General features: G+C 32.5%; 1 protein-coding gene and 1 long non-coding RNA gene across 2 annotated transcripts; both read left to right on the plus strand.

The window, feature by feature from the left end:
- The first annotated feature begins 901 nt into the window (after positions 1-901).
- On the plus strand, positions 902-7938 carry LOC143045002 (uncharacterized). The gene is made up of 3 exons (XR_012968837.1): positions 902-1123; positions 6242-6442; positions 7654-7938. It is a non-coding gene; the product is annotated as an uncharacterized LOC143045002 (long non-coding RNA).
- A 2449-nt stretch (positions 7939-10387) lies between these two features.
- LOC143046804 (uncharacterized) lies at positions 10388-23370 on the plus strand. The gene is made up of 7 exons (XM_076219869.1): positions 10388-10659; positions 16725-16772; positions 18699-18761; positions 18991-19296; positions 19886-19972; positions 21017-21092; positions 22060-23370. Exons 1-7 carry the CDS (start codon positions 10515-10517, stop codon positions 22472-22474), a joined length of 1140 nt encoding a protein of 379 aa, XP_076075984.1. The 5' UTR covers positions 10388-10514; the 3' UTR covers positions 22475-23370.
- The last annotated feature ends 338 nt before the right edge of the window (positions 23371-23708 follow it).

Consider the following 23708-nt stretch of genomic DNA (forward strand, 5'->3'; position numbering starts at 1 on the left):
ATACCCCCCCCCCCCCTTTTCCTTCAATTAAATTTAATTGTAAACGATTTTGTTTCTTAATTTGTGTTTGCTAATAACTGGGGTTTATGCTGTCAAAAGTAAAAAAAAAAAAGTTTTTTTTATACCCATTGCTCTTCATATATATTCGAATGATAATTACTGATCACAAATTTTCCGGATGATTTTTCTCCTATTTTCGTATCGAACCAACATGCTAGCAGTTGAACGGAATTAAGTACTTTTTTTTTTAGGAATGTACAACTTTTATAAATTTTAAACAACAAAATTCTACACTTTTTTACCTAGATTTTTTTTCTCTGTTTCGAAGTCGCAACCGGTGACCCCGTATCAAACATGATCAAATATAGCCAACACCTCACATGGCGTATTCACGATGTTGAGGTATTGACAATATACAATCACATGTATCAATAACATCAAGTTAGTAATTTGGTGTTGAATGACAGTAAATCAGAATTTATAAATTGAATTTTACCTGTTAAAGGGGCACGAGCTGTCAAATTCATGTTCATCGGTTTTAATCAAATTCACATAACGTGTAGTGTTGAATTGTTTATTAAAATTTCATGCACAATCTTGGCTGAAATGCATAAAACCATTATTTCATGAAACTGCATGAAATTGACTTATCACATAATACCAGAACTAAAAAATAAACCACCGAAAGTCCACATAAGAAGGTATGGATTTGAATTAACAGAATAGAAAATAAGGGTCAAAGAAAAAAAGGAATAAAGAATAGTGAAAGAAAGAAAATAATGAAAAAAAAGTGTACGCTATTAAAAATATAGTTTAAAAAAAAATACAGAAAAAGAAGACCCCCCCCCCCCCCCCCCCCCCGAGACGATCCCAACTGCTATTTGACGCTTCCGAGTTATTTTGAGACAAAGACATGTATTACTAGTAGTAGTAAGCCCGTACCACAAAGCCTCTTGCGTCAATTTGAGGATTACCCAGGCTTCAAAATAAACATAATTGACAAGTTTCCTTCCCCTGCATTCTCGAGCGCACATGTAAATTGCACGTTGGTTTCAAATAAGATATTGATACATTACAACACTTGGCAAGTTGCCGTCAGTATTTTAAAATATTGATTAAGAAGGTATAAAAAATTAATGCACGCACACTATTATCCACCACAGGCCTAAATCGTTAGTCCGCAAACAACGAGGGGGATGAAAAACCCAGCACTTGGAACACAGCCACCGGCATGTTGTGAATTTGAAAGCTTCCCAAATTTGTAACTATCGATAAGGTGGGGTCAAACACTCTAATTTTACTTCTGACAAAACTTTTTAATAAGATACTTAACTCAAAAAATTCCCAAAATTTGGAACATTTCTCTATCATGTCTATTGACATCAATTGGCGGATCCAGGGGGGGGGATTCCGGGGGTTGGAACCCCACTTTTTTTTGGACGATCAAAATTCAATGCATTTGAATGGGAGCATATAGCTGGACCCCCCTTTTTACTCTCACCCCCTTTTACTCTGGGTTGGGGACCCCCCCCCTTCTGAAAATGGCTGGATCCGACCCTGCATAACAAGCTGTTCTTGGTAAAGTCTTTAACTCCATTTTACAAAAACAACTTAGTGATTTTCTTGAAACACATAATTTATTATCTTCAAATCAAGGTGGTTTTAGAAAAAATTACAGAACTGTAGATCATGTCTTTATTTTAAAAACAATTAAGAATTGAAAACTTCTTTTTGTAACTTCATTGGGGTGTAAAAGCGTTGCTTGAAGTACATTTTGTATGAAGCGTGGATCAGAAGTATTCAAGTATGGATATCAGAATTCTAACCAAATTTTGAAGCATTAGACAAAAGTAAATTAGAAAAAACACAAAAACCATATTTAAAAACATACTTGGGGTTCATGGAAAGTCTTCCAATCTAGCAGTGCAGTGTGAATTTGGCACATTACCCATTAGCATTACATGTTATCAACTTATGTTATCAACTAACATGTTTAACCCCGTCACATTATTTATGTATGTGCCTGTCCTAAGTCAGGAGCCTGTAAAACTGTGGTTGTTGTTTGTTTATGTGTTGCATATTTGTTTTTCGTTCATTTTTTTACATAAATAAGGCCGTTAATTTTCTCGTTTGAATTGTTTTACATTGTCTTATCGGGGCCTATTATAGCTGACTATGTGGTATGGGCTTTGCTCATTGTTGAAGGCCGTACGGTGACCTATAGTTGTTAATGTCTGTGTCGTTTTGGTCTTTTGTGGATAGTTGTCTCATTGGCAATCATACCACATCTTCTTTTTTATATTATGTATAAATACTATGTGCGTCTCAGTGATATAGGTGAACGGTCTGGTGGTCCACATGAAATTCTCAAGGCGGCTTTTGAAGTGAACAAAACTCTCACAAATAGAGAAAATTCATTGTCTAATAAACTATCTGAATTAATGAAATATATTGGGATACCCTTAAACAAGCATTGTAATAGTAATTTCAAACAGAAACTAGAAGATTTCTACAAAAATAAAATCATGTATATTTGAACTATCTAAGATAAAAGATGGAAACTGTGGGAAACTTTTATTTTTTAGTAAAATTTATACTAAATTTAAACAACAAGAATATTTGAACTTTAATGTTCCTAAATAACAGAGAAAAAAACTCACTAAATTAAGAATAAGTGCACACTCATTAGCAATAGAAACTGGTAGGTATGCAAGACCAAGAATACCCTCTAGTGAGAGATTTTGTAAATTTTGCACAGGAATAAAATTAAAAATGAGATACATTTCTTGATTGAATGTCCTCAATATAACAAAATTAGATCTAAATATAAAATTAATGACAGTAATTCAAATAATTTGGATGAAAATTTTACCACAATGTTAAATCCTATGTCTGAAAAAGAATTTAAATATATATTTGTATGTACCGGTATATTGAAGAAGCTCTTGATTTGCAAGACCACCATACCGTTTCATCAGATAATAATCTTTTACAGTAGTTCGTGCATATACACATATAGGTGATTGTGTGTTTTAAAGTTTAACTAAATTTATGAAAATTTAGAATAATACTGATGTTTAAGTTTATTTAAATTCTCCCTCACCCTGCTCGTCCGAATTTAAAGTATTTTATCTCTTAATTCAATAGGCTATAAACAAGACAAACAAAGATATAGGATTAGTTGCTTGCAGTAACATCTTATTAGCTCACCTGGCCGAAAGGCCAAGTGAGCTTTTCTCATCACTTGGCGTCCGGCGTCCGTCGTCGTCCGTCGTCGTCGTCCTGCGTTAACTTTTACAAAAATCTTCTCCTCTGAAACTACTGGGCCAAATTTAACCAAACTTGGCCACAATCATCATTGGGGTATCTAGTTTAAAAAATGTGTCCGGTGACCCGGTCAACCAACCAAGATGGCCGCCATGGCTAAAAATAGAACATGGGGGTAAAATGCAGTTTTTGGCTTATAACTCAAAAACCAAAGCATTTAGAGCAAATCTGACATGGGGGTAAAATTGTTCATCAGGTCAAGATCTATCTGCCCTGAAATTTTCAGATGAATCGGACAACCTACTGTTGGGTTGCTGCCCCTGAATTGGTAATTTTAAGGAAATTTTACTGTTTTTGGTTATTATCTTGAATATTATTATAGATAGAGATAAACTGTAAACAGCAATAATGTTCAGCAAAGTAAGATTTACAAATAAGTCAACATGACCGAAATGGTCAGTTGACCCCTTTAGGAGTTATTGCCCTTTATAGTCAATATTTAACCATTTTTCGTAAATTTTTAGGTATCTATTACAAAAATCTTCTCCTCTGAAATTACGGGGCCAAATTAATCCAGACTTGGCCACAATCATCATTGGGGTATCTAGTTTAAAAAATGTGTCCGGTGACCCGGCCAACTAACCAAGATGGCCGCCACACCTAAAAATAGAACATAGGGGTAAAATGCAGAATTTGGCTTATAACTCAAAAACCAAAGCATTTAGAGCAAATCTGACAGGGGTAAAAAAAATTATCGGGTCAAGATCTATCTGCCCTGAAATTTTCAAATGAATCAGACAACCTGTTGTTGGGTTGCTGCCCCTGAAATGGTAATTTTAAGGAAATTTTGCTGTTTTTGGTTATTATCTTGAATATTATTATAGATAGAGATAAACTGTAAACAGCAATAATGTACAGCAAAGTAAGACCTAAAAAGAAGTCAACATGACCAAAATGGTCAATTGACCCCTAAGGAGTTATTGCCCTTTATATAGTCATTTTTTTTTAACAATTTTCACAAAATTTGTAAAATTTTACTAACATTTTCCACTGTAACTACTGGGTCAAGTTCATTATAGATAGAGATAATTGTAAGCAGCAAGAATGTTCAGTAAAGTAAGATCTACAAACACATCACCATCACCAAACCACAATTTTGTCTTGAATCCATCTGTGTCCTTTGTTTAGTATTCACATAGACCAAGGTGAGCGACACAGGCTCTTTAGAGCCTCTAGTTTTCTCTTGCGATACAATATTTTATTTTACTTTATTGTACAGATTTCTTCTATTGAAACAACATATAAATACATGACATTTAACATAGTTCCTCTTTTGCATCGTTTCTTTTTCCTCGACTAATACCCCCAAAGCCTGTACGTACAATAAACATAGCAGCAACTGCATATACCAATGTGACCAACTTCAATTTAAATGCCAAACTTTATATAGTACCATTAAACCCCACCCGTAAAAACCGCCAAAACTTTCCTCGTGCCTTATGCACCTAACATCAAATTTATAAATAGTACATACTGTTACAAAACAAGTATCCGAACTAGTTATATATATATAAATACTAGTTCCCATCTATAAATAATTACTACAATTAGCAAATGGGAAAACACCATTTCAAACGAAATAAAATACATGGTATCAATATCAGTTTATAATGTAATGGTATACATATAATTGGCTTATGACTTGTTGAGGGGCGTAAAGGGGGGAGGGGGGTATCTGCACGGAAGAACGCGAAATGAAATTGCCATTTCACGATGAACGAACAATTAAAAATGCCTTGCACGTTGATCTTTTTACCAATTTCACGAAACACAGTGAATAACGAACCTTTTTCACGGCTGCACGTGAAATAAAAATGGCAAAACACTTTGCACGAAAATAACCCTTTACCACCCTCACTTGTTGTTACATGCATCTTTATTTCATTTGTATGTTGTTTTAATATTAAATATTAAAAATATAAATGTCTGTATTTGGATCACGCCTCTATTGTGCTCTTTCCAATAAAATATTGAATTGAATTGAATCGATTTCTACCCATAGGAAACTTTTGCCCTTCTTTTATCAAAAATGAAATATGTTGATATTCATGATATTAATGGTATAAAGGTTAAATCAATTTATTCATATATTTGACCGACTAGAATTATTGGGGAATTTAAACCTTTCCTATTGTAAGTGATAAAACTAAATTTATATTAGGGTGATTGAAATGAGGAAAAAGGGGGGAAGGGGGGGGTTATTATCTAGTGAACGATCCAGATCCCCACCCCTTAACCATATATATTCTTGTAGGGGACAATGAAATAAATGAAATAAAATGAAATAAAAGGGAAGTCCTAAGGGGGTCACCCCACCCCCTCTTATTTGAAAACTTGTAAACAGTCAAGATCCCCACCCCTAAACCATATATATTCTTGTATGAGAAAAAACAAATCAAATGAATATGGGTCTTCAATGCAGTGAGAAAATTTTGGCACTGGTCTTCAGCTCATAAATATGTACATGTATCAGAACTGAGAAAGAGATACAGCTCTCAGTTGCATTAATAAAAACCTCACAATATGTTTTGAATATCCGATTATACAGTATTGCAAGATTCTCTCAAAACGTACACATGGAGCTGAGAAACTGTAAAATTAATCATGCTAATTTAACATTAAAGTCCTCGGAATCAATCTTAATATGTATACTCTTGTACAAAGGAATATAAGTATGCAAATAAACTCAATAGATATATGGTCTTCAAAAATAAGAGTATCGATGCTATAAATTTATGACAAGATCTTAATCAAGTACATTTGTAATAATTTTGGTTTGTTTAAATATTTAGGAGGTTAGTATCACCTCCTTTTTTTTGATGATGTTTTCGTTTTAAGTTGGGGAAAAAATTGTTTGTACCAACAAAAATAAAAACACAAAGTTAATTATGTTTTATCATTTGTTTATTTTTAGGTTGTCAGCAAGATGAAAAGAACAAATATGCAGTTCAAAAGTCAAAATGTGGATAAGCTGAGGTTCAAGGTCCTACCTTTTGCAGATGTTCATATTTTGCATGAATAAATTTAAAGTTTATATCATGGAAGGCAGAGAAAGAAAAAAAAACTTTTCATTTTTCCTGCTTCTGAAGGATAAATGTAAAACATCTTGTTTTCGGTAAGTTTTATGCTCTGTTTTAATAGTGTTTGTGCATTCATCTGTCCAGTCCTTCCTCTAAATTGTATCCTCTTTAAGTTTTTGGTGAGTGTTCACCATGAATTTCAGTAAGAAACTTGTGGATTTACATGTATATACTCAAAATTTAGTACTAATATTAATGGGATTTTAGCATGACATCCTGTCAAATGCTTGTTAATCATGTTTATGTTCCAGAACATATGAGTATTTGGACTGTATATGTACAATCTGCCAAATTTTAAGAAGTTGGTCAAGTTATTAGAAACAAATGTACATTACAGATCAATATAACTGAAATCTTTAATAGATTAATACAAAAAGTTTAATTGCAGTTGAAATAAAAACACATGTTTTGTCCAGCTGGTACTAGACAGTACAAGTATACTCAAATGGTCTGACTGTATGCATATGCCTATGGTAAGACTGTAATAGTATACTTATATGTTCTGGACCTTTAACATGCAGTCAAAATACTGATATGGTCTGGAACATTTATACATGTCTTAAAATTAATATCAAACACATTGGTGTTTGTGAACTTGGTAATAAGTTATTCGATAGAACTATAATGTTTTGAGATTATCAAAATAAAACATATCCCATTTTTACTTTTTATAAAGAAGAAGATTATTGATGTATGTATAACTGTATATAAAAATGAGACAGCAAGCCAACAACACAAAAAATTGGGATAAAACTATACATTTTTCTGTATCAATGTTATAATTTCCAATATGTCCAAAAAATGAAATAAAACACAAGTTGAACTCAGTCAAAACTTCAAAAGCTTAAAGAAATATTGTTTCTGTTGTCTGCGTTTTGTATAATATATTGCAAATTCTTGTGAATAACGGAATGTTATTATATAAATTGCCTAAAGTTTTACCATTGATCTTTATATATATATATTATATATAACTTGGGAAAATACCCAAATGTTATAAAGAAGAATAAATTAATTGATTGTTATATAGTATTAGAATAGGAAGATGTGGTATATTGCTTATTTGACAACTCTCCATCAGAGACCAAAGGATGTAGAAGGTTAGCAACTGATGACACTGGACAACCTTTAACAATCAGTAAAATCCATACCGCATAGCTATTTTTATCGAAAATCATATTATGCTACATGTATGCAAACAATTTTGTATAATACATAACTTCAGATTTTATTGTTTCTTTTTCAGAAGGATTGAAATTCATCACCTAGAATAAATGGAGAAAGCATAGAAACAAGATCAGAATAAATTCAAAGACAAAAGATGGATCAGTTATTATTTTCATCACTCGGTCAAAGATATTGAAACCACAATAATGTCAATGTTCTGTGCTGAATGACCAAAAAGTGGACTATACGATCACACAATGCTGAATGATAAGAAACTATTAATGTTTTGTGTGGAGGGATATTGAGAAAAAAATAGATTTACTTAAATAGCTACTAGTATGTTAAACCTAATAATAGGGTTTTCATTGATTTCAAATGGGAAATAATTGTGTTTCAAGAAAGTATTCTATAATTCATAAATAAACTTATATTAATACTTACATTATCTGCTTTGTTGTTTAAAAGTTTAGTTTTATAGAACAATATGTTGAATTAACATTTCCAAAGAAAAAAAGATATTCCATTAAAAAGATTCATCTTATAACAATTTACTACCAAATAGAATACATTGTAACATACACATTACTGCATATTTATATCTATATATTTATAATTTGAATCCCATAGGATTTTATTTTGTCCCATGGGATATTAAAAATCCCATGGGATAATTATAGTCCCATGGGATTTTTTTTGTCCCATGGGACAACAAATATCCCATGGGACTACAATTATCCCATGGGACCAAAAAAAATCCCATGGGATTTAACCAAAATCCCATGGGATAATGGTCAATCCCATGGGATTTTGCCCTGTCCCATGGGATATTGAAAATCCCATGTTTTTATAAATCAAATAGCAAAATAAATATAATAGTCACAGTAGAAAACCAATGAAATTATTGAATCCCATGTAATTCCGCACATTTTGGTTATATACATGACTCTGTAGCTCTTATTTGAGGCGGCGGCGGATTTGCAAATGAGTGTTTTGCAAATTTAAAGTGTCCAGTGTTATTTACAATATGTACAAAACAAGCGAGAGAGGTTACAAAAGTTACAAGCCAGGAGTACAAACACTAGTATTTATATTTTTTATAAAAGAACAAAGCATCTTCAGAACTGGTTTTCTTGTACTTGACATAAGTTCAGAGAATTTAACTGTATTTTGCCGTTTTGTAAAATATTCAGTTAAAAACTCTTTGCGTTTTTGATGGAAAAAATTGCATTCAAATATAAAATGATATTTGTCACCTATTTGTCGATTGTTACATAGACTGCAAAAGCGGTTTTCTCTGATCACGTTTTGCCATCTTCCTGTTTCAATCGGCAGCTTAGTATTAGTCGTTCTAAATCGACAAAAAACAATAGCGTCTTTGAAGTCCAAAATATTAAAATATTCTTCGAATTCCAAGTTTTTCTTAAAAATTTTGTAGTTAATACCTTTTGGTGAATTTTGAATGAGGGAATTCCAGTTCTGAATATATTGATCTAGCAATCTCTGCTTTATAACAGTTTTTAACCATTCTTTATTAACACAATTTTGTGACTCCCATATGTATGAGAAACCACAATCTTGAAATATTTTTTGTATAAACAGGATCCATTTTATCTGGACATTAAAATAAACATAAAATGTTAAAATATAAACCTATCTGTAAACTAAAAGTTTAATGAGGATAAACTAGATTTAAATCTCTTAAATAACAAATTTAAATTGGTATTATTTTTCAAATAATTAACAAATTTAATAACCCGTATATCGGAATTAAACTCAAGAAAATTTGAAATTTAACAAAAGCATTAAATTTTCATAAACTACTTAAATAATTCTTCGTAAACCAGAAGTTAAATTTAGAACTAGAAATTTAATATGAGAATAAATTTTGTAAACGTATCATTTCATGCAGTGTTCGTTGAGGTTTTACTTTTGGATGGATCAACGACTTACTACTTTAGATGACAGAAACCAATCCAACGTTGTACAGTAAACGTTTGTTTAGTGCGTAAATTCCTGCGTCAACATGCACTACAAAATCCATTAGGGATTGGGGGTTACGCCGACTGACGACGGGGTCTGTATCCTAGGTGTTAGATAATGGACCTTCATATCGCTGTCTGACGACTTTGCCAAAGTCTTTGGTCCTGATCATGCTCTCTGTCATCTTTAATATTATACTACGTCCGAGACTCATCTACCAGTACTCCATCATCGTGGTTAGCGGGCTGCCAAGCTGACCAAACTGGCCACGAAAGCAGCCGTTGTGATAGTCATCAAAATAGTCAACATACCAAACCAAAACAACTCACAAAACCAAGATGGTGGCCTACTAAAAATTGGCGTTCTCACCTGTTCCTGACTCACCGCAGGAAATATTTAAAGCTCAACAAACGCATTCGGACACCGAGACGATCGTGTTAGGGCTGAAAAGCCACTCAAGGTCGATAAACACTTCCATCATTGTCGACGAAACAATCTTAATTTTTATGTAAAAACATACATTTCAGCGATCATTATAAGATATCATTATCACTACCTTTTCTTTTTAATGCATATATATGTCACCTTTGTATGCATTGGAGAATGATATTCTTATCAATTTATATTGAAAATCAATGCCATGATGCATTTTCTTCTTATGTTTTGTTTTATGTCAATATTATCAATACATCATCGGGTTCGCTAGACTCATGGATAATAATAATAAAACGAACTTGGGCACTTTGGTGTCTTCTTTGTGGTCGATTTGCACTTGAATATCTTGTGTCATTAACTGAATAGTTTATTTTTAATTTTTATTTAGGAATCTGGTGGAGATATTGGTATCCCGAAACCCTGTATCCTGCTCCTGTTGATACCTGTACAAAAACGTTAGCGACCGTAAATTGTCCTTCAAACTACTATATTCATATTACAAATGTTGATTCCTATGGTGGTATAATGGGCTGTGATAGTATGGACATTGGTTGTGCAAGACATAAGCTTACAGAATTATGCAATGGAAAGGAATTTTGCCGGCCGGAAACAAATTCATACTCGTGCCTTTCTCGAAAGAGATTCGCCCGTATTTACTACGGTTGTAAAGGTAAGCACATTGTTTTACTTTTATATTGAACATGTTGAAAAATTATATTAAAAAAAATAGTTTTCCAAACATCTGTAATCTGTTTTTGTTTGTTTCGTTCGGTTACTGTAAAGTTAACTTTCAACCCACATATTTTATTCACTCAAGCACAGCTTACACTATTCTAAAATAAAACACCAATTATTGTTCACAATTGCGATACATCTTGCCTTTTCATTGGCTGATACATCTTGCCTTTTCATTGGCTGATACATCTTGCCTTTTCATTGGCTGATACATATAACTGTCCATAAATTTATACCAATAAAAAACAACAACAAAAAGGCAAACCGAATCGCTAGACAGTGTAATAAGCAACGTTACATCTAGCTATAGGAGGTAGAGATCGGACTTCTGCGATATAATCTTTTATTTTAAATTAATTTTATACATTTTTATACGCCCGTCAAAATTTTGACGGGACGTATTATGGTATACAAATGTCCGGTGTCCGTCTGTCTGTCCGGCGTAAACATGTCGCACCGGAACTTGAGAACGACTTATCTAAATTTCGTGAAACTTAATATAGTTATTTCTTATGATGGTCAAATGATCTGTATACTTTTTGGTGAAAATAAGATTTAAACTTTTTGAGTTACGGCACTTTGTAACTAAAACAGGGGTGTGTTTTTTTCACATGTCGCACCGTATCTCAAAAACGATTCTTGATTATTGCTTCAAACTTTACACACTTCTTAGTTATATTAATCTAAATATCTGTATACTTTTTGGTGATGATTAAAAATTTAATTTTTGAGTTATTGAGTATTTTGTAAAAAAGGGGGAGGGTTTTTTTTACATGTCGCGCCGTATCTCAAAAACGGTTTATGATTATTGCTTGAAACTTTACATATTCTTTGTTATATTAATCGCAAGATCTGTATACTTTTTGGTGATGATTAAAAATTTCATTTTTGAGTTATTGAGTATTTTGGAAAAAAGGGGGGAGTTGTTTTTTTTTTTACATGTGCCGTATCTCAAAAACGATTTATGATTATTGCTTTAAACTTTACACACTTCTTTGTTATATTAATCCAAAGATCTGTATACTTTTTGGTGATGACTCAAAATTTTATTTTTGAGTTATTGAGTATTTTGTAAAAAAGGGGAGGGTTTTCTTTACATGTCGCGCCGTATCTCAAAAACAATTTATGATTATTGCTTGAAACTGTACACACTTCTTTGTTATATTAATCTAAAGATCTGTATACTTCTTGGTTTGATTCAAAGTTTTATTTTAGTGATATTAAGTTTTTGGTAAAAAAAAAAAACAGGGTGGTGGGGTTTCACATGTCCCGCCTTGTCTCAAAAACAATAAATGGTTATTGCTTAAAACTTTCTCAGAAACTATTTATGATTATTGCATAAAACTTCCACACAAGACGTCGGGCGTATCATGCGCTCATGGCGCAGCTGTTTATTACTAATTTTTGCAGTGATGGCGGAAAACCCTGGTAATAAATCTTGGGATTCCCGGGCTGGGAAATACTCCTAGAAATTGATAATACTAAGTAGTGCTTGTCAATATGATTTTAAAGCTTACATTCACACAAAAAGTAAAGAAATATTGTAGTTTTATAGTTTTATTGGTAAATATATAAATATTTTAGACCGATAGACATTGAGAGTCATTTTGATAAAAAAAAGTTTTTCCTTTTCTTCAATAATTTTATAAACTGGAATACAAATTACTTTGCACATTGGTGATACCTTGCTTATTCACCCATGCTTTGTTTGGTATACCCCCATCTTGTATTGTACAATCACCGTACAAAATCGGTCTAGTTGTTTGCCCAAATATGCAAATTTGGAGACAGATTTGCAATTTGATGGTTAGACCTTTTTTTTCATATAAAGAAAAAACTTGTTAATTGATTGTATTAATCCAAATGTATATATATATATATATATATATATATATATATATATATATATATATATATATATATATATATATATTTTTTTAAATGTAGTTTTCTTCAAATAAGTCATTTCCGAGGAAATAAGTTGAACTCTTTTATTCCAAAATTATACAGGGCTAATAAGGAAATTTTTAATTTTTGTCTTGTAGCAAGAACACAAGTTCGTTGACACCATGTTTTCTTTTTATTTACTTAAAACGTATTATGAAAACTATCTTCTCACAAGTCATTTCAAAATTCTATTTTATAGAAAAAATTTATGCAAACTAATGTGTTTTTTCATGAACAAACTAACCAAATTTAGGCAATTTTCAACGACTCATAGCTTGAAAAATAGCACGGTAACCCCTACGTTTTATATATTTTTGAAAAGAGCCTAGTAAAAATCATCATTTTTGCAAATTATAAGAAAATTCTGTTTCAAAAAATATATACTTATGATCTACCTTAAGTTAAAAAAAGCATTCTAGTGTAGAAATGTCTAATTATTGTAGTATTAAAATTTCAATAACAACTTATTAATTAGTGAGGTATATATTGGCAGCAATAAATGAAATTATGAATTCAGCTTAAATCACGGGCAATTAGCTAACGCCTAGGCAGTAATTCGTCTATGGCCTAATTGATGGTAGGCATTGCTCTTGAATCCTGAAAAAATATGTCCAGGCATTAATCTGAATGCCTAAAATTCAAATGAGAGTAAATAAAAAGCCATTCATTCAAAATTATAGTACATTTGGTACATAATAACATACTATTGATCGAAGTTTGAAATGACTATTACCAGGAAAAAAGATAATACTAAAATGAAAGATATGACTCAGACGTCTATTGTACATTTTCCTGTCAGTTGCATGCACCTGTTGTTCAAGCATTTGGTTTACATGCAGATTAAAAAACATAATCAAAGCTGTTAAATCACGACCATTGTAATTTTACAGTAATTTGGGCGCACCAAAAACTGTAAAAATCAATTTAATAAAAAAAAAAAACACCTCGCGAAAAAAAATTCTAATCCAATATACATGTATTAATTGTAACTAAAATTTGTTATTTAATCTTGGTACAGCATAAGACAATTTTTCATTCCATTTGGGTTCGATTGACCGCCGCGGTGGTTTCGTGGTAATTTCAAGTGCAAGAGGTCTCGCGGCGTTGGTTCGAACCCCAGTCGGATCAAAACAAAGACTGTAAAATTGATAGTTACTGCTTCTCTGTTAAGCTTTCGGCATTATTGAGTAAGAACATAAACTTCGGTTCGGAGTCAGAATAATGTGTCGGGTAGGGTGACATGTCTTCCTGCGGACTGTTACCTTGTTAACAAGCACGCTAAAATTCCGGCTCAGCAGTTCGGTCTAGAACAAAGCAGGGTTTTATATAGATAAGGCCGTTAGTTTTCTTGTTTGAATTGTTTTACATTGTCATATCGGGGCCTTTTATAGCTGACTATGCGGTATGGGCTTTGCTCATTGTTAAAGGCAGTAAGGTGACCTATAGTTGTTAATGTATGTGTCATTTTGGTCACTTGTGGACAGTTGTCTCATTGGCAATCATGCCACATCTTCTTTTTATATTTATATTCATATCGCACTAACATGTTCTCGTCCTGTATTTGCATTTAATTTGTCACTTGACTTTAAACAGCCTATTCATCTGGTTTTGATTAGAAATCCATCAAACTGTCCTCTACTGTTTAACTCTTTGAATAAAATGGTTTAGATTAATTTCTGATGCCGAGATAAGTGATATGGGTAAAACAAAAACCAGCTAGCCCTCACGTGCTTTATTTCATGCTACAATGAAATAGTTCAATGGAATCATTGGAAATGTTTGCACAGCCATTATTAAATTGTTTAACCGTACGGACTCTACGCCATAGCCTATTTCTGTAAGTGCCTTTTTGAAATTTCAAAACAGATTCTAGAAAAGCATAAATTTTGAAATGTCCTTCATCATTCTTCTAAACTTTAGCAATCAACATATGATTATTATATGATTTGCATATCTACACTTTCTTGAATTGGATTTGTCCGTTAGCATTCTTCCCTTGTTTTACACTTCTATAAACCATGTTGCCGAAACTATTTTCGTAACCTTCATTATGATGTATTCATGCGCGATACACATGCATTGGATCGGGGTTCAAGCAAATTGAGATTTAAAAAACATTTACATAATTTTTTGTTATTCTAATGAATAATAAAAAGAAATCATGCATAAAATAAAATTGAGAAAGGAAGTGGGGAATGTGTCAAAGCGACAACAACCCGACAATAGAGCAGATAACAGCAGAAGGCCACCAATGGGTCTTCAACGTAGCGAGAAACTCCCGCACCCGGAGGCGTCCTTCAGCTGGCCCCTAAACAGATATGTATACTGGTTCAGTGATAATGGATGTCATACTAAACTCCGAATTATACACAAGAAACTAAAATAAAAAAATCGTAAAAGACTAACAAAGGCCAGAGGCTCCTGACTTGGGACAGGCGCAAAAAAGCGGCGGGGTTAAACATTTTTAAAACGTTTTTTTGAGATCTCAACCCCCCACCCCCCCCCCCCCCCCCACCCCTCTTATACCTCTAGGCAATTGATTCCCGACAGACTCTCAACAGACGAACTACATCTGTGAGAGCTGGTTCTGGGTCTTTACATGATAGGGAAACTAACTGTGACAATGCCTAGGATGGTGCATAGCATTGCTGCCGATATAGAGGCAGACCGGGATCGACTGACACCTAGAATATCTAGAAACTCGCTATTTATTTAATAAAGAAACCATCAAAATAAATACAATATAAATTTAAAGTACACACTTTGAAGTCAAAATAAGTTGAAAACAATGATAAAATACTACAAACAATTCAAGTTAAATACCAAATAATAACAATAATAATTACTGTTAAAATAAACCTCTGAATTAAAATATTAGTTACTTATAATCTTCATTTATTTTTTTCAAAATAAATTAAAAGAAAAATAATTTTAAATCTAAATTATTTTCAAAACCAAGAGACTCGCCTAGAATATCAAGAAACTCGCCTAGAATATCAAGAAACTCGCTATATTGATATTATAGCGGCTTGATCAGTTATATACTAAGTTCTGAATGTCCTAGTAACCCTTAACTGACTGTAACAAACAAAAACAAAATAATGAATTATGAGTTATCAATAAAATTTAGAACGCTCAAATATAGTTATGGTCTAAAACAATGCCAAAATTACAAGTCGAATAAAACTGGTTTTTCTTTCATGTCTTGAATTTCTTATTCCAAAATTGCCAAATTATGTTTTAAATATATTTATTAACACTTCCCTAACTATAATATAAAACAATTACAAAATAAACACATATAACATAGTATAATAAACTCATCAAAGATACCAGGATTCAAATTTTAAAATTACGCCGACGCGCGTTTCGTCTCAAAAAGACTCATCAGTGACGCTCGAATAAAAAAATGTTCACAGGGCCAAAATATAGTACGACGCTGAAGAGCATTGAGAACCAAAAATTCCTAAACGTTTTGCCAAATTCAGCTAAGGTAATCTATTCCTGCGGTAGAAAAGCCTTAAGTTTTTCAAAAATTCAAAAATTTGTTAACAGTTAATTTATAATTATGCACATATCAATGATAACTCAAGTCAACACAGAAGTGCTGACTACTGGGCTATACATAACATTATAAATATTAATTCAGATCTTAATTAAAAATAACTACGGAACTTGTTTGTGCTTCATGGCTTACTTAACACAAATAAAGTTGCTGAGTGACGTGGGTTGACCGTTGTCCGAACTTTTAAGATGTTTTATTAAACTTTGCTAGACATATAATCGAAGGTCCATTTGGCCACAGCTGAAGTTTTATTGCACAGATACGTCTAATAGTTTATTAAAGTACTTATTTGACATATTTGAAATATCCTACGTTTTGAAAATGTATAAAACGGTTAAACAATATTTTTATATGGAATAGTTTACAGAGTAGAACTTACATACATTATCTAATAAAATAAATGAAATCAAATAAACTGAATTTTTCTATTACAATAATATTATTCATTGACGAACCAGTAGTGTTAATTTGTAATCCTCTCCTTTCAGGGCCAACAGATCTTCCAGTTACAGATAGCATACCAAGCTCATCATCAGGTTAATAGTTTTCTATTATGGATCTTTTTTATGTATTCGAAATTGTTTAACTAAGATACATGTATGTCATGACTACAGAAAAACACTATAAAATTATCGTATCTCTCAGTGACTTTGGTTTAACCATATAAAACCATTAATAATTGTTAAGTTAAAATTATTTTGAATCACTGTGGTAGATTTCAAGATCTTTAATGGAGTTTTCGTTGTCTTCATGGTTTTACTGCAAAAACATTCGATCGATATCCAAAGTCAGGCCCAATATTTAAGTAGCTGTCAATGGTTGCTGCTTGCCATGTTTGTTCTCCGTTAAATAGACAATAATAATGCATTGACTTGACATATCAACAATATAAGGATGAGGTTTAGAAACGTGGAAATGCGAGGCTGTGTTAATATTATTTATTTAATTTAAATTTTGGGAAAAATCCCCCTTTCAAAAGGCCTCATATCATGCAGGCGGAGAAATATACAGCAAAATGAAATGTACATTACCTGTTGAAACCCGCAATCGATAGCGAACGAAACCGTTTGAGTATGGACTAAAATATCAACAATAAACATAAAACATAATAATTTATAGGTTGCAAACAAAAAATATTAACAAATGAAAAATGTGTTTTCCAATAATTGTAAAAGAAACAAGTTTGAGTCATTCCACGCAATGTTGTGAGCAGTGGAAACAAAAACAGATTGAAGAGGTCGTATGAATAATTAAATATGATTTCGGCAACTTCTATTTAAATATTCATGAGAAAAATCAATATCGGGTCAGTGACTGTATATGACATAGAAATATACAGTCAACGCATTTTGACTGCTCAAATAGAACGAGCGCAGTATAAATTGTTTTATCACAAATCGGGTCGTTGGTTTTCCTATACCTTCGTCTACTTTTGTTATAATAGTTCTGGGGTCTACACTTTTATAGCAAATATATGTTGATTGTTTTATTAATTTTTTTTTGCTTAACGTTCAATAGCAAATATTTTAAGCATACATGTTGTACTCATAGCGTACAAACAATTAACAAAAAATCTTCAAAGTGGGTGGAGTGTGATGTAGAGTTAAACTGTTAGTTGAAAAAATGTGCGTAAGGACAGAAAAATGACTTGCAACCAATACCTACGGAACTCTTAAAGGGTTTTTACAATGGTCAATAGTTATCTGACGTACAGCGAGTGTGACAGTTATCGAATTGAATGTTCTCATTCCGAGCGATTTTATCAACATAGCACCACCGACTCCTACCCTCAGAATTAGTTTTACTGCAGGGTGAAAGTTCATGTGACTAAATGTATATACTTTAAATCACATATTGTGCTCGTAGGACTTTGCCTTTAATTGTTTCTTTCTTTCTTTGTATACTTTTTTTTTATTTTTTTATAAAAATGATGACTAACCTGTTGTTGTTTAATTATTGGTTCTAGTATTTATAGGGCTCATTTTCAGTTCGACACAAGACTATAATGGGTTTTTTCAACATCTTTGTGATATTGCATAGCTGTTTTCTTAGCCCCATGAAAACTTTCTTAAAAAAAGAAAATTTCTAACTCTGATGTATGTGCATATTGATGCTAACACTTAATAGAGTTTATAAATAAACAGTGAACAATTTGCATGATTAACAAAGATGCTTCTTGGAATCAACTTCACATAGTAGAGTGTTAGTTTGACTGCATGTTTTAATTTACATTCAGTAGCTGCGAGCAGTCTTACATGCGATGTAATTCAGTTTCCTTTTTTCATACGTCAATCCAAACTGTTTGACACTTAAAATACCTATTAATTATTTATGCTAGCGTTTTCTGCCCTTCTTATTGCTTCCTACTCTTTTCCCTTCTGTTTTCTGTAAAAAAAAATAAACATGTGTCGTATTCTATTAGTAATATAACTAAAGGTCCTTTTCTAAAAAAAATATTTCAGATGATGAAGTGGAAACGACCCTAGAAACGTCTACTATCCAGACTGAGAAGGCTACGCCTGAGAGTAAGTTAGATTACTAGTAATTCTTTTGCAATATATGTGATTAAGAATGTAGATTATTGAATAGATGAAAGTCAATACTAGTACTTTTCAAAGTCAAATACGCATAACAAAAAGTATGAACAAATTGTTATATCGGACCATTTGATAAGATGTGTTTTGATGTTTTAATCAACAGGGAATGTACTCTAAACAATATAATCTTTTTATGAATGTTTTTTTTTTGTCTCAGATGACAAACATCCTGTACTGAGTCTTGATGATGACCATCGAGTAGAAATTTATCAACATTCGCACAATCAAACACAGTACCTTTGTAGTTCTGGATGGGATGATTTTGCTGCTGGAGTGCTCTGTAAATCTTTTAACAGAACCTGGATAGGAAATGCTACATTCGTTGACAAATTGTCAGATATACTGATTGCTCCTATTTCTTTGAAATGTGGTGGACTTGAACCAAACTTGTTCTCTTGCAATTTTACAGTGGAGAGAAAAGGTTGTAATACAACAAAAGTAGCCGGTGCCATATGCTGTGAAGGTAGTTAGATATTTATTAATCGACTGGTGTATGTAAAGTATCATCACATGTACCAGTGTGATTGCTGACCATCTAGTTGATTTATACTCTAGAAGGCTAACAAATTAATCTCTTTTAGTAACGACTCGGGAGGAAATTAAAAAAAAATGAAAAGTCCCGTTTTTTGCGCGGTCCAAACAATGAACTCCAACATCTTAAAGTCAATTCAAAGCAGTTCTACGATAGTGTCTGCTATCTGAACTTTTCAGAATGACTGGAAACTGGACCCTTCTTGCAGATCTATAACAGAACAGTATAATATATTGATATCAAATAAAAATGTAATAATCGTAAACAGTTATACATATGAAACTGATCAAAGATGCAAGGATCATAGTTTTTTTTTATGCCAGACGGAGGATTCATCTACAAAGGACTCAACAGTTTGCGAATCAAAAAAGATGAAAAGGCCAAATAAAATACACGGGATAGGTCGTACGGAATTCTAGGCGACAATTCATTAATCAATCATATTATCACTAATACATGTGTTAACTATGTAAGGACTTTAAACTGGTTTCTATGCATTATAACTATTTTGCTTTTATAGGTACAGTAACACGAGAGAAATGTGTCACAAAATCCTCTTCCAATAAATTGTCAAAAGGAAACTTAGGACCCTCTATGTCAACTTTAGGTATGCGGTAAATAAACTGAGTAAATGCTGCTTCATAACAACAAACATTTACAGTTCGGGATACTCTTGTAAATACTTTGTCTGAATGACCGGTTGACTTAACATTCGAGTTGACAACAGTAGAGTTCGTCACATTATAAATAACATCAAGGTTAACCACAACATGTTAGACGCGATCCTGCAGATATACTTTCATCGAGTGCTGTTACATGTATTGTATCAGGAGTCATTCATTGAAATGTCTTGCATTGAATCCGTACACAAGCTAAAAATAATATGCATATCAGAATGGAGTTCATTAACTTCCACTAAAGATAACATTTAAGTTTTAGGTACAATGCGGGTTGTGTGCTGTTTAAATGTATACCTGGAAAGAATGCAAATTGTCACAAATCAGAACATTAAATAGATCATTTGAGTGAAATATCAATGTTTATATGCAGTTTAACTTTTATCATATACTGCTAATCTCACAACTCACAGCTGTATTGACATGTAGAACTTTTTCTTTAAAAAAAAAAAAGGGAAATATTTGTGGTTGTGGCAAAGACGTATCCGAACCATGCATGTCGTCCACTTCTATACAACAAATGTACTCTTGTTCAAGACATAATAAGAATGCAATAGCTATACCCGTGGCATTACTTTATTGGCAATGCAGTATTCAATGGTATAAAATAAGCTAGAGATCGGGGGTATGAACAAGGCAAATCAAAAGCAATCAAATAAGTATTAAAAAAAACCTAAAAGGTGCAAACAATATTCCTTTAAAATTTAAGCTATGATGGCAACAAATTCTAGTCCGTGCTCTTTTGATGAGTTTTATAAAACGCGTCGGTCGGCAAGCTGGCCACATTCGAAACAAGGTTATAACAATCAGTTCGTTTATTATCTATGAATACAACTGAACACTTTTTGAAGATGAAAAAAGTTCTTTTGTTTATTTTCAAAGTAAATAAATGTTCACACACTTGACATGCATATTTTTTTATTTTTTTTTTATAGATTTGTAATACAATCAAACTTCAATTTCTTTGTTACTAGGAGTCGCTGTAGGAGTTCCAGTGGCAATTATTAGTATGATCTGCATTATTGTTGCCGTCGTTTTCTTCAGACGAAGGTAGGAAATAAACATATTATAATCATAATAAAATATAAATGAGTTATTTTGACACTTCACATAATAGGGTCGTCAAATCTAAAGTGTTATATTTCGAACTTTCAAAAAACGAAATTCATCCATATACATCTCAATAATATAATCTGTTGTAGAGTTGTCACTGGTCCAGACGTACTTATAAATATAATTATTTTCTGTGGCTGTATCTTACATTAATTTGTAAGATCCTTGCTATAGATAATTTAGCTGATCTGTAATAATAACATCTCCATGCCTTATATATCATGTACTGTAGTACGACGCTAGATTAAAACTGACGTGGAAAGGTAACACCCGGCCACCAAAAGCTTCATTTTGTTATGAAGCCCATGTGGTCTAGCGGGACGGCTACAGGGCAGGCGATTTGATGTCACGGTATCTCAGTAGCATGGGTTCGAATCCCGGCGAAATATTTGCGAAAGCAAATTTACAGATCTAACATTGTTGGGTTGATGTTTAGACGAGTTATATATACATAATGTACACAGCCATGTATCACCATCACTGCTGGTGATCCGATGGATAAATCTGTTGTAGAGTTATCACTGGTTCAGACGTACTTGTAAATATAATTATTTTCTGTGACTGTATCTTACATTAATTTGTAGGATCCTTTACTATAGATAATTTAGCTGATCTGTAAAAAATAACATCTTCATGTCTTATATATTATGTACTGTAGTACGACGCTAGATTAAAACTGACGTGGAAAGGTAACACCCGGCCATCGAAAGCTTTTTTTTTTTGCAATTTTAAGGATTTTCTACATCAGAAATAGATCAACGTCAATGATAATTATTTTGAAAACGAAACGCCTGGCGTACATTCTTTTGTAGAGGGTCCCACGTGCTTAGTTATCACTGTGTATTAAACTAAACTAAAAACTCACAGATCCATCTAGTAATACTTAAATTTCATCTCTTCACAGATATTCTCGTAAAAATTCGGATAAAAAATTCTCAAACTTCATGAGTAATGCAACAGATGAGAACTACGTAGGTCAGCAAGATATAGCACTCCCTCAGAATCCAACGAACACCAAGGTATTGTACAGCCAGGTTTTGAAGCGCGACACAGACACGACAAAGAACGAAGACGGGCAGGATTATAGTCACCCGTCCAAAGACACAGAATCCCCGTATGCCCTATCTGAGGAAGGGGTATATGACAAGACAAATGATAGAAGGCATGTTGTCAATGATACAGATATGTATAACCGTACGGTCGATACCGTGTATGATTCTGCTAAACAACACATGAAAGAAGACAGAAAAGAGGAGACCTATGATCATTTCTTCGGTCAGAAAACGGAAGATTATTATGATCAAACGACAAGAACATAAATTGAAATACTTAGAACTGCGATGTTACAAGAATTTTTTCCGCCAATCTTTGCGATTTATATAGTAACATTGCATAAGACTCAACATATGAAAGTAGTGGTAGTAGAAGGGTTACACGCATAAACATGTCTGTCGGGTATAGCAGTGACCAAAAATAGAACTCAGAAGAAAATTTAAACAATGCGTTAAATGGATTGTACATTTTAGCTTTTAGAAGCGGTTAGTGCATGTACATTTGTTAATAGATATAGGAAGATGTGGTGTGAGTGCCAATGAGACAACTCTCCATCCAAATAACAATTTAAAAATTAAACCATTATAGGTTAAAGTAGTTATTTTATAATCAGTTCGTATTTCCAATATTTGTGTCGGTTGCTTTTACTGTTTTGTCTATGTTTATACATATCCAATTGACGTGGCTCGGTATTTATACATCCCGTCATTAGGCTATGGTAAGTTTTGGTATTTTAGTCTTTTATTTTTGCTATTGTGCTTTGTTAATATATGCCTTTTATTTATCTTTCTTTACACATTTGCTTGTTTTTATAGTGATTAAGATTATAACGCAATTTTGACTGTTTTATCCCTATTTTTGACATGTTTACCTAATATGTCTGTTTGTTTTGATCACACAGCATTGTCAATATAATGGAATATTATGCTAGTGCCTAACAAGTGAGAGGTTTGGCTAACTACAATGTATAAAACCAGGTTTAATCCACCATTTTCTACATAACTTTGATAGTTGTTATTAATTCGTTTGATGTGTTTGGGCTTTTCAATTTGCCATTTGCTTATGGACTTTCCGTCTTGCTTTTTCCTCGGAGTGCGGTAATTTTGTAATTTTACTTTTTAATCAATTATAGATAAATTGTGACATAGAAACCTAATCACATCATGTACATTTTGGCTTTTATTTCATATATTCATCCAAATGAATGTTGATGTAAAATATTGCTTTACACTGACTTTGTCATATCTGACCATTACAGTAATTACTTGATATGCCGTTCTTATTCACTCGTCTACCAAATTGAATGAATCTGCTTATTCACAATTTCAATAATTGTGTACCTCCTTGGTTACCTTTAACTGCATCCTATATGACGGTTTTGTCTTCTCAAATTACGGACGGTAATCTGGCATGATCATATATATTGCTTTCCTTGTAGACCTCTTGTTTCAGGTAATCACATGTACATTACTTTTCGTTAAGTTTAGATTATAATAGATT

The sequence above is a fragment of the Mytilus galloprovincialis genome, chromosome 9 (assembly GCF_965363235.1).
Source record: "Mytilus galloprovincialis chromosome 9, xbMytGall1.hap1.1, whole genome shotgun sequence".
NCBI lineage: Eukaryota > Metazoa > Mollusca > Bivalvia > Mytilida > Mytilidae > Mytilus > Mytilus galloprovincialis.